This window comes from Euprymna scolopes, chromosome 25 (assembly GCF_053919585.1).
Source record: "Euprymna scolopes isolate OS-2025 chromosome 25, ASM5391958v1, whole genome shotgun sequence".
Taxonomy (NCBI): domain Eukaryota; kingdom Metazoa; phylum Mollusca; class Cephalopoda; order Sepiida; family Sepiolidae; genus Euprymna; species Euprymna scolopes.
In genome coordinates, this window is record NC_136506.1 from 85,132,264 (window position 1) to 85,148,257 (window position 15,994).

Consider the following 15,994-nt stretch of genomic DNA (forward strand, 5'->3'; position numbering starts at 1 on the left):
TGGATATGGTTTTTTATTTCAGTTACAAATTAATAAGATGGATATGTTTTTTTTTTATTTCAGTTACAAATTAATAAGATGGATATGTTTTTTTTTTATTTCAGTTACAAATTAATAAGATGTATATGGTTTTTTATTTCAGTTACAAATTAATTAGAATCATGGTTTTTTATTTCAGTTACAAATTAATAAGATGGATATGTTTTTTATTTCAGTTACAAATTAATAAGATGGATATGGTTTTTTATTTCAGTTACAATTTAATAAGATGGATATGGTTTTTTATTTCAGTTACGAATTAATAAGATGGATATGTTTTTTTTATTTCAGTTACAAATTAATAAGATGGATATGGTTTTTTATTTCAGTTACAAATTAATAAGATGGATATGGTTTTTTTTTACTATCTACACATTAAATAGGGTGCACAGTGTACCCTTTTTTTACAATTCATAAATTACGACAAATCTAAGAACGCTTCAGTATTATAAAAATGTCAACAATCCGACAAAAGAAACGTCGACATTTATATTGCAAGTTAATGGCATAAGAATTTAAACTACAATTATAAACTAATGCGACTCTTGCAGAAAAAAAAAAAACGAAGAAGAGGAGGAGGGGGGATCTTTTGCAAAAAAAAAAAAAAAACCATGTGAAAATTTCTCTCACAAGGTTTTGTCCCTGGCAGAATGAGAGAAAACCAATCAGAATTACAACAAACAGACTCACCTTTTAAACTTCAACGTCAATTTTATTAAAGCAAAAAGATTCGAGTTTCAAAAGATGTGTCATCTTCAGCTATTTGCCATAATGGGCCGGTAACACCCCAAAGGTGTAATAGTTCATCTTCGATAAAAGCTGGGTTCAAAATCTGCCGATAAAGAATGCTGCAAGTTGGGAGATATCTTCCAAGATGGTTACTGCAAGTCGGGTATCCTCGAGGAGTTCACTGTAGATAACTGTCCAAATGGCGGACAAATAACAGGTTAAATTGTAGCAGAACTTATATTGTAATGATGAAAGTCACAGAGCACAACAGCGTGCGATAATATAATAATTCGCCCAACATGAGGACATTGGTGTTTGGAAATGATAATAACATTTCGTCCCACATTAAACCGTCTCAGTGAGACAAAGAGATTTGAGGCTACAAGCCTTGAGTGAGAATTCGATCGTCTATTCCAACCTGTGTCTGTATCGAATCTGATGATTTGAAAGGATAAACTTGGCGCCAAGCACATCCTTGGCAATTAGTAAATAACAAGCAATCTGATTGGTTCAAACAAAATCGTGAGCGGACAAACCGACCAATGAGGAGCCTGCTTATTTCTGCAGAATTTCTCACATCATTTTCTGGACTGAACACATCTAATTATCACTACACCCCTTATGTTAGTAAATGACGGGGATGTTGAGAGATGCAAAACTGTGATTGGCTGAATAAGATCATTTGTTAAGTCAGAAAGATGGAATTTCGATATAATATTGATTGATGAAAATGAAATACTTATTACGTCCCAACGCCGGATAGTTCTGCTAGTTAAAATATAAATAAACATTAATCCTTAATTTTTTGTTCCAGTTCGAGTTAAATCGCATCTGAAAAATACAGACCAACAAAATAATTGTACGTGTGTCAGTTAGGGGAAAAAAAAAAAAATTCTTGGAGACGATTTATACCACTTTATAACAAACTGACAAATTTGGTAATATTCTTCATTTAGGATTTAGTCTTGTAATGTTTTAAGTTTAATTAAAATTGTTTTATTTTTGTTGTTATTTTGTTTTGTTTTAGATTCCATTCCAAAAACTGCTAATAGTTAATTTTTTTTTTTTAACTTTACTTCTGTATTTGTTCTTGTAGCGAGAACCGAAATATTCTTAAATAATTAAACTGGGTGTACCAAAATGGTTGTTGAGCAGGAGTAGGTACACTTAGCATAGAGGCAGTATGATTATAATTGAAGGTAACGTGTCAAAGGAAGGGACGTCACAGACGGGAAGTAAACATGGTAGAATAAACTAGTCTGATCTTCCTCCTAGGTTTTTGGTCTATTCACAATGCCATTGGATATTTATTTTTAAGTCTCAGCATCTTAATTCTGTGTCTTACCAAATTCACAACAAACTGACAAATTTGGTAACATGCTTCATACAGAATTTAGTCTTGTAAAATTTTAAGTTCAATCAGATTGTTGCTTTTATTCATTTTTAGATAAATTTTCATTTGAACCTGAAATCATAAAAATTGGTCAGTCATCTCATAAGATGTATAGCAATAACATACTGAATTTTCAAGAGTCTACGACAATTTTAAATGCCTGCACAAAAAGGTCTGGAAAATTATTGAAGGCAACTTGTATGTCCTGGAAAACGATATTTGAACTGCAAGTATGTATGTACGCCAGCAGTATTCACTCAAGTTGGGTAAACCGGCTTCTTCTCAAGGAGGAAGTATCAGGGGAATATTAAATTCACAAGCGATCCCCAGTCGCATGTATATCTCAATCAGGGGAGATGACATCTATTTTACAGTTCTTGCAGGGAGGTGTTATCATCTTCCTACATACAGCGCCTGGTATTTCCAAATTGATCACCCATCTTGTACTGACCTGGTTTAACGTTGCTTAACTTTCGTGATCTAACGAGAACATAATTATGCCATATATCTGGAAATAGATAATCATGTCTTTTCTGATCTGTAAGTAGGTAATCAAAGATTAATATTATTTTGGAGGGGGGGTAGAACTTTACTTGTGTATTTGTTCCTTAAATAATATAATAATATTTAACTTGCGAATTAAGTGTTTTTTGTTTGTTTGTTTTTTTTGTTTTTTTGTTTGTTTTTTTTTATTTATTTTTATTTTTTTTGTTTTTTTTTTTTGTTTTTTGGGGGGTTTTTTTTTGGTTTTTTTTTTTTTTTTTTTTTTTGGTAAGCTTTACCTCAACTAATTGTTTACGTCACGTCTGACAACAATAGGAAATCAATCGTTATTGAGGGAGTCGTTATCTCTTCCCAGCAATCCACTTATACAATGGCATATTATAGTAAATGGGTTGTGTTAGATTGTGTGAAAAAAAATAAATTCCCACATTCGAATTAGATTAAGATTTAATCACGACCGTAATTAAAGCTAACGTGTCAAAAGAAGTGACGTCAAAAACGGGAAATAAATAAACATGGTGGAATAAGCTAGTCTGATCTTTCTCCTGGGTTTTGGTCTATTCCCATTGTCTGTGAATATTTATTTATTTATATAATCTCTGCATCTTAATTCTGCGTCCTACCAAATTCACGGCAAACTGTCAAATTTGGTAATATTCTTTTATACAGAATTTAGTCTTATAAAGTTTGAAGTTTAATCAAATTGTGATTATTATTTATTTCTAGATTCCATTCCCAAAGACTGCCGGAAAATTCCTCTGAAAATGACGATATTGAGATTCATCTTCCATTTGAGAATGAAACCATGATTCTTCAATTGAAGGCCGGTTTTTCTGTTCTTCATCCCAGCTCGTCAGTGAGTTTATCCGATGGGGACAAAGAAGAAGTCATAACCAATGGACCCTTCCGGAACTGCTACCTCTGTGGTCATGTTGTCTCGCATGACGGAATAGCATCTTTTTCACACTGTGGTGATGGACTGGTAAATATTTATCTTTCTTGTCAAAAATACTATTATTAACCAATACTTTTTCTTATATTTAAAACGAGAAAAAAAATGTCTCCCATGAAATTGAACATTTCCCAAATTGTATTTGCATATTATCTGAACTCAAAAACATGCGGCTTTTTTTTTCCTTCTAAAGTATGCATTACTTCTTGCTAAAGTTAATACAAAACCCTAAAGGTATTACTTCTTAACCAGATTTTTAAACGAGTTAAAAATAACCAGACTTTTTCAATTTGATAAAAGTTCCATTATAGCGTATTTATTATGGGGTGGAGCTGGAAAGGTCGAACATCCCAGCTCGACCTAGATAAAGGCAAAAAGTATCCATGCATTTACATGGGAGGGGAGACTATCTTCAAGTACTATCCTAAGCCGGGAATGGGGCAACGGACTTATACTAAGTAGATATTAATAAGTCCTTCTCACCTTTTTTTATTTATTTATTTATTTTATTTATTCTATTTATTTTTTATTTATTTATTTATTTTTTTTTCTCAATGGAGAGTAGATAATGTATGTGGATGTGTTATTGGCAGCTCCAGTAACTCTCGCTTCTCCTTTTTTGTCCTTCAGTCCTCATTTCCAATGAATGATTTTTCTGACTAAGGGTGAAGAAAAAGTTGCTTTCCAGGTCGGTAGTACTTTGTAAAGAGTAGCCTGAGATGTCGGAAAATTTCTGTTTCTATGTCTATCCTTGAGGTCATGTCACTAGTAAGGGTGCTGGAGGTAAACATTTCATCTGGGCTGACGTTACCCGCCTGATAGTCAGGAACCCAAACCTTGGATTAGCCACTAAGGAGGCTGTCCTATCAGCAGGTGCAAAGTACCGGGGCTGCTGTATTGCCATTTGGTGAATGGATTCTGGACCATACAGTAGTTTCTGGTAGGGCCTCTCGATGCCATACTAGTGGGTAACTGTTATGGCTTTACCTTATCATGTGCTACAAAAAAAAAAAAATTCTTGTCTTTTTCTCTCTTATTTTCCCTCTCTGTCCTGCTCCAACCAAATCTACCGACCTGCTCCACAAACCCCAAAACCTCAACAATCATGACAAATCTCCAAAAAAGAAACACGAATAAACCTAGAATCCCATCCTCCAGCATAGACCCCTACTACCAGGTCTCCTTCTCCAACATCAGGGGTCTACATTCCAACCTTCCAGAGGTTGAAAAACAATTACAGGAGACGAAACCGGACATATTCTTTCTAAGAGAAACTGGCATAGGGCCAACTACTTCTCTAGACGAATTCATAATTAAAGGATACTCTAACTTAACATCTAAATCTGACCCCCAAGATCGCCATGGACATGGAATATGTGGCTACATCAAAGATGGCTTTCCATGTGGTAGGGATATCTCCAGAGAAGATGCTAATTTACCTTATATGTACTTCCGGATTGCACTAGCTTACACCACTGCATTTATATTTTCCCTCTATCGCCCCCACAACAATGGGGTTACTATCTTTTAGAGCATATCTGAGAAAATTGACCACATCCTATTTGCTCATCCTTCGGCTAACATTCACATTTGCGGTGACTTCAATGTCCATAATGTGGAATGGCTGACCCACTCAAATAAAACCGATGACGAGGGGAGGTTTTGTCATGATTTTGCCATTGCTTATGACCTCACTCAGATTGTTCACGAACCCACCCGTGTGCCTGATACTACCGGTCAATATGCAAGCCTTCAAGAGCTTTTCCTCTCAACTTCCCCTGAGCTGTGTTCATGTTCCGTTCTATCTCCTCTGGGATCCTCTGACCACTCTGTTGTAGCAGTTAAGATAAAAATGAAATGTAATAAGTCTTCAGACGTACCTCTCCACCGTACTGTATATCGATACTCTATGGCTGACTGGGATAGCTTCCATAGATTCATATCTGACCTACCTCTGCATTCCATGTTTAAAAAGGATGTGTCTTCTATAGTATCAGACCTGACCGAATGGTTAATTGTAAGCATAGACCGATTCATACCATCCAAAAAATTCCAACAAAAACCTAACAGCCAGCCATGGTTCTCCCCTGAATGTGCTGCTGCCATCGCGCACAGAAATCACTTTTTCCATAGCTACCAACGTAATAGATGTACTGAGACTAAAGCTGCTTTCAGGACTGCCAGCAACCACTGTAAAAGAGTAATAAAAAATGCAAGAGAGCTATACGCTCAGTCTGTTAAATCCAAAGTAGCTGAGCAGCGGCTTGGTTCCCACCAGTTCTGGCAAATAGCAAACAGGATCTTAAACAGAAGCGTGCGTTCTATCATCAATGGACCTGAGGTTATCTCGTCAGCATCAGACAAGGCCAGACTATTTGCCAAGAACTTTGCAGCTAATTCTACCCTATGCGACAATGACCATCAACTCCCCGTATTTCCTCCTATAACAGACAACACGCTATGCCACATACAAATATCTGTGCGTGAGGTCGCCAAGCTAATCTTATTTTACAAAAAAAAAATAACTATTTTTTCATGAAACTAAACGTAGGTTGATTTTTTTAAAATTGTATTTAAATTTTTTTTATTTAAATTACTGTAAATGTTTTCTATCATGATGATTTCCTTTTTGATCAGTACTCAGCATATTCTGGCAATTTACATAAAGTGCAGAAATATGTTGGTGCAACATCCATGGAAAAACTGGTCGTTCTCTGCATTAAAAGTACCCAAAAATCTTTTTGCTTATTATCTTACAACCCTGCATAAATATAACACCAACCAATAATTATTTTCTATTTTGTGGGGTTGGGGTGACTCTCTAGGAAGGAGCAATGAGAACAAACGAATTAGAATTTGCTGTAAATGTGCTGCCAACCAACTTGGCTCATCGACACAGACGCTCTGTGGAGGAACAACCATATCTCGTGGCAAAAAGGGCAACCAATTACGACCTTTATTCAACCAATATGGGTAAGTATTTCTATCAAATAAATTCTCTTGAAACGGTAAAAAAAAAATAATAATTGTATAATTTTTACAGGTGGATTCAGTTTTTCTATGTAAATTTATGTGAAAACGATCAACTACATTGCAACTTACATTTACCGGTACTATTAGATCAGACTGCCTGAAGATATCAACTTTCTGAACTAAAATTCACCAAACATTGATGTTATTTTTTTTTTTTACTTTTCTCTTTGCAAAACTCAATCATGTTCTGCAAAGCCAAAAACAAAAGTAACAATTTTCCTATACAAAACAAAGCAACTAAATCAAACACCATTAAAAATATTTGAAAATGCAAAGAACTTTAAGCATAAAACCTTTTTTTTTCAAAATTAGTACATTGGACATTAAATAACCTGAAAACGGGTTGATACGCCGTGAAATGAAACAACCAAACAAATATTAACATTTGGTGGCGTTCTTAAAATCTTAAAAATTAAATAAAACTTACATCATTAGACCAACAGGGAAAATACCTCTTTAGACCATGACATTTCGAAGTTTGATGCTTCTCATCTGAGCAGGATAAACTACAGAAAATTCGGCATGAGGAATGAAACAAAGATATACCATAGTTATATAGAAGCAGAAGAGATAGTAAAGAATATAGATAAACAAAATAAAATAGAAAGATAAATATACAAAATAATATGAAAGATGCATAGGGATATATATATATATATATATATATATATATATATATATATATATATATATATATATACTTCAGAATAAAATTATCTAACAATCAACTGGTATGGTATTGAAACCTATGATTATAAGTCTTACAAGATATTACTGATTTGATATATATATATATATATATATATATATATATATATATATATATATATATATATATATATATATATATATATATATATATATATATATATATATATATGGCACACTTTGCTTGATCTGTGTTGGCTGTGTGCGGGGTGCTTGCTCAGTTGGTAGAGTGCTTGCCTCGCATGCAAGAGGCTCAGGTTTCGAATCCTGAGTTCAGATGTGTCTAACTGATGAGCCTAAATGAGGGCGGAACTCGAGTCTTGGACTTCCGGTTCATTGACTGTCATAGATTTTGTGGGCTGCGACGTTGTTTGGCTGTGGAATGTATTATATATATATAAATAATATACGGAATGGGATTGTGGAGCTTGAAATATTGTAACAAATGCAATATTTAAACATTATTTATTTATTTATTTATTTATCTTCTTTTTTTAGTTGTTGTTTCATGATGAGGCAAAAACAATAGTCCGCAATAAATAAATGAATAAATAATACTCATCTGTACACACTTTAATCCTTATCCTCGAGTGGCCTCTTGGCCTTAATAATGTCGTGATGCCTATGTAAAAAAAAAAAAATCTCAATAAATGAATTCCAATTAATTAAATAATATATATATATATATATATATATATATATATATATATATATATATATATATATATATATATATATATATATACTAGCTGCCAGCCCGGCATTACCCAATTATACAATATGCTTAAACATGATGTTTGAATTTATGCAGATTTCATATGTATATTATAGAATCAATCCTGTATTGATTATTATATATTACAAGGAATAATTTACTCGTTTGACTAATTTGCAAAATAATAAAAAGATAATAATGATAATGTCGTTCATACAAATGTCACATTAGCTGATATTTAGGCTTGACAATGAATGTCCCGAAAAAGTTACGTCTGATTAATGTTTAGTTTAAAAATATACAAATGAAGAAATGATTTGCGGCGATTTTAAATAGTACCTCTTCTTTTATCGTAAATTGAACTCATTAAAAAGAAAAAAATATAAAACGATGAGGTACACCCATCTTGAACAGGGGACGATTTGATCTGTAATCGAATGCTCTATCGCTATATATATATTAGGAGATTAGAATAATAGTCTAAAGAGCTAAGTGTATTTTAATGTAACAGTGAAATTACTAGGTTTATTTATGGTGTCTTTTAAATTCAATAAAAATCCTCCTAAATTTGCTGATGAGGAGACCGTGCTTACCAAAAAAACTACATATAATTGTTCTACATAACTTCATGTATACCACAATAAAAAGCACGGATTTCCGAAACGATCGTACAGATAATTGATTTTGTTGTTGTTCCTTCTTATGAAACTGATTTTTAATTTAATTAAAATTTGATTTTTAAATTAAAAAATTTTTTTTTTAATTTTTAAATTGTAAATCACATTACTTAATATATATATATATTTTTATTTTTTTTTTAAATTATAAATAAAATAAAAAGTAAATGAGCGTGTGGGAGAAGATTAATATTAAGATTTATATAATAAAAGCAAAATTATAATTAAATCTTTGAATATTAATTTAAATACTCATTTAATGAATTAAAATAAGAAATTATTATAAGATCTGTTTCGTTCTGTCTAGACAATTTTCAGTCAGAGTAATACATGCTTTCATGGACTGAATTCATTTTCCGCTTAGCCTGATCTTAATTTCTTTAAAATTTAATCTGAAATCACTTTTTCTGATGATGAAGGTTCTCATACTGGTTTACTCTCCTTTTATTGCTTGGTCCCATTTGACTGGGAACCGACTTCTCTTTGGGCTACTGCACTCTCCGGAAAAAAAAACAATTTCATTATTTCAGCTGTTTTGAAGGCTTTCCAATCAGATTATATGCATCGTCAGGCTGGACTTATTTTGGACTCCATTCTCTCTAAAGAACTGTTTCCGCATTTCGGATCAACTTGAGAGGATTTGCTGAAATATTATGCGCAGTTTGTTTTTATATAGTTTTTTTTTTGCATATCCAACATTTTTTCACTTTTTTATTTGGCAATTTATAACTACAATAAATTGCGGTTTCACTTAATGCCTTAACTAGCAAATTCTAGCATTGCTACAAATATAATTTGCTGATTTCTTTATGTCCTCTGATTAGGAGAATAACAAGAATAGCATTCTTTGAAACTCCACGGAGTAAGGACTTTGTAAATTCTTTTTTGGAGTGTTCAGTCGAACAATAAATTTTGATTGTAAAGTTCAACTTACAATTTTAATTTTATATATATATATATATATATATATATATATATATATATATATAGCTCTAGTATTTCACTATTGAGCTATCTAAATGAGAACGTTATGTCGTTTATTCATATGTAATCACTGCTCAAAGTAGTTAAATGGAATTGTCTTCCGTTTTCCTGCTTTCCAGCTGTCTATAATATGGTTGTCTTCAAGTCCGTGAACAAGTTTCTGATGAGCCGTTTCACTTAAGTTAACAAATTTACCGAACTTCCATTAATATCGATTACTATATTGTTCTTTTGACTACTGTACACTCTTTAACCCTTATCCTTGAGTGGCCTATCGGCCTTGATAAGTGGTGACGCCTATGTAAAAAAAAAAAAATTATATGTATGATTAGTGTACAGGGTGTTTCAAAAGTCTTGGGAACATAACGATTTTTAATAACTCAAAAACTATTAGGAGTTGAAAAATGAAATTGGTACCGTTGGAAAGGTTAAAGTTTCAAGTTTTGTGGAGAATCTTCAAAGTTGCTCAATATGAGCACCATTCGTCACACGGCAAACATCTAGTCGATAGTCCATTTCCTGCCAAACGCGTTCCAGCATCTTAACGTCAATGGTTCCCACAACTGCCGTTACTCGAGCCTTTAGTTCGTCAATATCTCTTGGAAGGGGCGGCACATAGATTCGTTGCTTGACAAAGCCCCAAAGGAAAAAGTCACACGGGGTAAGATCTGGAGACCTAGGAGGCCAGGGCATGAGAACGTCATCACCTCGCCCAGATCTCCCAATTCATCTAGCAGGCAGCCTTGTGTTAAGAAACTGCCTTACTCTAAGACTCCAGTCATCAGATTCTGCTTCTTCCAATTGAGCCATTAACCAGTCTTCCAGCATGTTGAGATAGGATTCACCAGTGATAGTTGCCTCTTCAAAGAACGGTCCATAGACACCTTTCTTGGAAATTGCACAAAACACGTTCACTTTTAGTGAATCTCGCTCGTGCTCAAGAAGTTCATGAGGATTCTCAGTACCCCATATGCGAGTGTTATGCTTGTTAACTTTGCCATTCAGATGGAAGGACGACCTGTTCGCTTACTTGGGCACAAACACCCATCTTTCACAAATTTAGCATGCCATCTGACAATGGATTTCCTTTCAGGGGCTTCTTTTTTAAATTTCCTGCGAAATGCACGCTGAACACATGTCCACGATTCAGTCTTTGCAAATTGGAGGACGCAAAATGCCTTGTCTTGTTTAGAGAACGCCATTACTGCACATGGAAAGATAAGACAAAAATCATTAGTATGACCAAAAACTTGATTAAGCAAGCTTTAAAATGGCACCAGTTTCATTTTTCTACCTGGAATAGTTCATGAGATATACGCATTTGTAATGTTCCCAAGACTTTTGAAACACCCTGTATTTTAAAAATAAATACAAATAAAAATATGATTTATTTAAGTGAAATAAAATGTTTTTTTTTTTTTTTTACACAGTGATCACCACTTATCAAGGCCCGGAAGCCACTCAGGGATAAGGGTTATTGCAAGTACATTACGTTAGTGAGGAGATTTGATGAAGTCTTTACTTAAGGGGGCGGTTCATTAGGAATTTGTTAACATTAGACTTGAAGACATCCAAGTTGTAGTCCGGAGGGAAGCAGGCAGACGGAACAGAGTTCCACAGGCGTGCAGTTCTAAGAAAGAAGCTTTGTTCATGAAATCCGCGTTTTGATTTAGGCACAGATATAGAGTGGGGGAAATTTTTCACAGTGGATTCAGCATTCAGCTAGACGGGTGTTTTTCGTGAAAGATTGGCGAGGGGGGACCAGGGATTGGAGTTCAGACGAGCACCTGCCATGAAAATAACGATAAAACAAGGATAGGCTCGCAACGTCTCTTCTGTGGGAGAGGGGTTGCAGGGTAGAGAAAAGGGCATCCCCCACTAAACCACGAAGTCTATTTTGTACTCTGTCAAGGCATGATAGGCTGTTTTTGGCAGCTCCTGCCCAGATATGGCAACAGTATTCCATCCTTGGCCGTACTAACCAATTTAACTAATTTGGAAAAATTATTAAAACTTGATTGAAAAATATGTGTACATAATGATTACAGGTTGAAAATAATAAATTGTAAGGATTAGACTTTCAAAATAATTAAATAAACAGATAAAATAAATAAAAAAATAAAAAATACTTTGGTTCTTTTTGTTTTACGGCATATCAACCCTTTTCAGGTTATTTAATGCCAAATCCAGTGATTTAGAAGAATATTGTTTTATAGAATATTTTTTTTTTCAAGTCGGTTTCTGTTTAACCCATATGGAATCAATATATGCATGTAGGCCCATGTATACGGCTGCATGGGTATACGGGTGTCGATGTGCGGGTGTCGGTATATGCGCGCATCCATGCTTACGCGCACATACTCAATTTAACACCTTAAGAAAAATTTGGGGTCAGCGGGAGCAGCGCGGGTGTATATGCATGCATGTACGCATACGTGCATATGTTTACATGCCTAGGCGGAGATGTATGTGTACAGATGAGCGTTTCTTTAAGTATATGTGTGCGTATGTACGCATGCGTGTGTTCGCGCGTACGGCCGTAAGCCAACCCTTTCCAAGCACTTAACAACAAATAAAAATCAAATAGATAAACTGAATCAACACCCCCCCCCGCTTCCCAACCTCAGCGAACACCTAACAGGTCAAGACATACTTATCAAGAAACCATCTCACCAACGAGGCGCCAACAACCTAAACCTTAGGACTCGAAATTTAAAGTAACCCCCCTCCTCCTACCCCCACATATCTCCCTTCCCCCCTCCATGTAGCCCTATGCTCTCAGCCACACCAGAGATGAACTTCCCAGACCCCCCACAGCCACTTAATGTCCTTAAACTCCAAAACTAAAACATTACCGACATACCAAGCACCACCCTCCCACCTCTCCTTTTGTTCCCTTCCTCTTTTTCCGCTTTTCTCTCACACCCTTCCCCTGAAACCATTCACCCTTTCATTCCACCATAATATTGTAAAACATCGTAAAAGTCTGAGGAAGCTACATAACGGCCAAAAAACGGTCTTGTAGCTGAAACAAAATGTAACTAAACAGAAAAATACGGTAATAAAAAATAAAACGTATATATATATATATATATATATATATATATATATATATATATATATCTATATTCATTTGCAATAAAAAAAAATTTAAGTAACAAAAATTGAGGACACCATCCAATTTCTAAACTATTGTATTTTCCAATGATTAATCGAATGGTATTTGCTCCCAACAGAATTAGAAATGGAGAGACTTGCAGGAAATGTGAAGAAAAAAGTTAAAAGAGAAGCAGAGAACGTGACCGATCTCATTGTGGAAATCGCCGTCTACGCAGACTCCGGGCTCACCAAATCCTTGGAATCGGACAATTCCATGTTCAGTCTGCAAAGGAAGATCGATTTCGTTGTGACGAAATACAATGGGGTGCGTATTTCGGGTGCAATTTTATTTTATTACAAGTTTCTTATTCTGTTGCATGTCAGTCCATTCCTCTTTTTTTTCTGAAACTATTGAGCTGATCTAGCTGAAATTTTGTATGGACCTTTGTTATGATATGTGCAGCAAACTAAGTATTATGGTATCCGTTTGATGCAGAGTTAAGTATTAGTAGGGATTGGTCATCGCAACCCCACATTTACTCCACTTTTTTTTTAAACTATTGGGCTTATCTGACTGAAATTTTGTGTGAACATTTGTTATGATACGGTGCAGTGGACTAATTATTGCGGTATCTACTTGATACAAAGTTAGGGATTTATACAGATTAATAGGGATTAGTCACTACAATACCACATTTACGCAAGAAGTTTTCTCGGAATATACTTGGTCAATCTGGCTGAAATTTTGTATAGACTAGGCACAGGTAAAAAATGGAAGAAAAACCAAGTTGTTTTTTTTTTTTTTAACGAATTAAAATCTATTAAAATCTATTAAAATCTATTATTCTTGAGCAACTTTCATTTTTTTTTCAAGAAAGATAAAAGCTAGAATTTTATCATATGAAAAGCAAAATAATATAAAACTTCTCCTCTTTTTAATAGAATTTGATATTTTCAAATAAAAAACATCATTGACCTCCATTTTTGTTTCGATGGAGAACATATTCAAATATTTTGTTAAAAGTTTTTGAATCAATTAATTTTTTTAAAATTTTTTGTCTAAATAAGATTTAGGATGATCTGCTATAAGAACATGCAAGAATATTATAACATAAATTCCATCTTTTATCTCAGTCCATATAGATTTCGTGTGGCGAAATTAAAAAATCCAAAATTTAATGATAGTTTTAAAGTAGCCTTTACATAAATAAATGAAGTGATTTAGTCCTGTAAATTTCCATGTATTTTTAACGTTTGTTTTGACAATTAAGTGAAGAATCAACTTTATAAGAACTTTTTTTTTTTTACACAGTGATCACCACTTATCAAGGCCCAGAAGCCACTCAGGGATAAGGGTTATTGCAAGCACATTACGTTAGTGTGGAGATTTGATGAAGTGTTTATTTAAGGGGGCAGTTCATTAGAAATTTGTTAACGTTGGACTTGAAGACATCCAAGTTGTAGTCCAGTGGGAAGCAGGCAGACGGAACAGAGTTCCACAGGCGTGCAGTTCTAAGAAAGAAGCTTTGTTCATGGAATCCGCATTTTGATTTAGGCACAGATATAGAGTGGGGGAAATTTTTCACAGTGGATTCAGCTAGACGGGTGTTTTTCATGAAAGATTGGCGAGGGGGGACCAGAGATTGGAGTTCAGACGAGCACCTGCCATGGAAATAACGATAAAACAAGGATAGGCTTGCAACGTCTCTTCTGTGGGAGAGAGGTTGCAGGGTAGAGAAAAGGGCAAATTTAATTCTTCTTTTCATAAGCGATGCATATTTGTTGTCTACATAACCCCCAGAGTTAAGCAACGGTGAGGATGGTCAGTATCAGATGGGCGACCATTTTGGGAATGTTAAGCGTTGTATGTGTTGTAGACAACTCCTGCATCTAGTATCTTGCTTGGTCGTCTTGACCCTGTCTTGCCATCAGGACCAAGTGTTTCTGGATGAGAGAATATGGTAAATGCAAGTCCCCCACACTTTAAACTAAGTCAAGCGTAAGTCACAGCAAAAAGGAAAAGGGGAAATAACAACTATTTGTAAATATGAACAACTCTTTGTAGCCTTTATGGTCTACTATAGGTGAAAAATATCACTTAACGACAAATTGTTGAAAGAAATTATCGTATTTTTAGCAAAATGTGCAGTTATCGATTTTTTTCTATTTTGGTATCGATTCTTCAAAGCATTTCCTATTTAATGGTATATTAGCAATATTGGACTCACTAAAAGAAACTTATTAATTTATTTTTCAAAGATTTAAAACTAGTGTTTTTCATAAAAATAATGAAAATACATACCCATATATATATATATATATATATTTTAATATAATAATTAAATACCTACAGACACTAGTGTTTCATCCTTTCGGGATTCTTTGAGCCCTGCAACACGAGACATCTCTGGCTCGATTAGCGGAGACTGTATCCATTTGGCTACCATTAACTGCGTGAAATAGCATTCAATTTTAAACATTTTAGTTTTAAATGTTCATTACGTCAGTCAGAGAGTGATCTAATCGTTATACGATGATCTATGCATAAGAGCTAAATTGACCGACTTTAATTCAACTGAAAGTGCTCAACGATAAGAAATGAATTTCTTAAAGGGGCTGTCATAATTATTTTTTAATATAATAATTAAATAATTAATCTTCCGTTTTGGCCGTGCCTAGTATAGACCTTTGTTATGATAAGGTACAGCGAACTATGTATATTAGTATCCGTTCAATGCACAATATATTTTTATTTAATTATTTGGACGATTATCCTCATCTTCTAGTAGTCACGACATTTCGACCAACTATTCCTCTGGCCTTCATCAGGTTAACTGTGACGGGATAGGCATGTCGAATCCTCCAACTACATCCACAATAACTGTTGTCGTCTCACCACGGTTTGGTCAACTAATCGGCTGACCGGCTTTTGGTGGGATCGAAACCGCAACCTCTAGCTTTGTGTTCACCTGGAATCATTGATATTCTGCATCTCTATCCACTGCACCACGGGCCCCAAAGGGCAATCAATGTTGGATTTTATGGTCTTATAAATCCAATTGTTCTTCGCCCGTACGATTGTTATATTATTGAATTAGTTTGGCATTATTTTGGAGATGGTGCTTAACCTGATGAATGCCAGAGAAATAATTGGTCGAAAC

General features: G+C 34.4%; 1 protein-coding gene across 1 annotated transcript in view; it reads left to right on the top strand.

Annotated features, from left to right (window-relative positions):
* The window catches only part of LOC145247473 (A disintegrin and metalloproteinase with thrombospondin motifs 1-like), a 126,002-nt gene that overhangs the window by 26,217 nt on the left and 83,791 nt on the right, over nt 1-15,994 (top strand). The window contains exons 4-6 of the mRNA XM_080109271.1: nt 3,392-3,647; nt 6,443-6,590; nt 12,971-13,158. Of these exons, the coding sequence (XP_079965397.1) occupies nt 3,392-3,647; nt 6,443-6,590; nt 12,971-13,158 (592 nt within the window). The remainder of the gene's footprint in view (nt 1-3,391; nt 3,648-6,442; nt 6,591-12,970; nt 13,159-15,994) is intronic.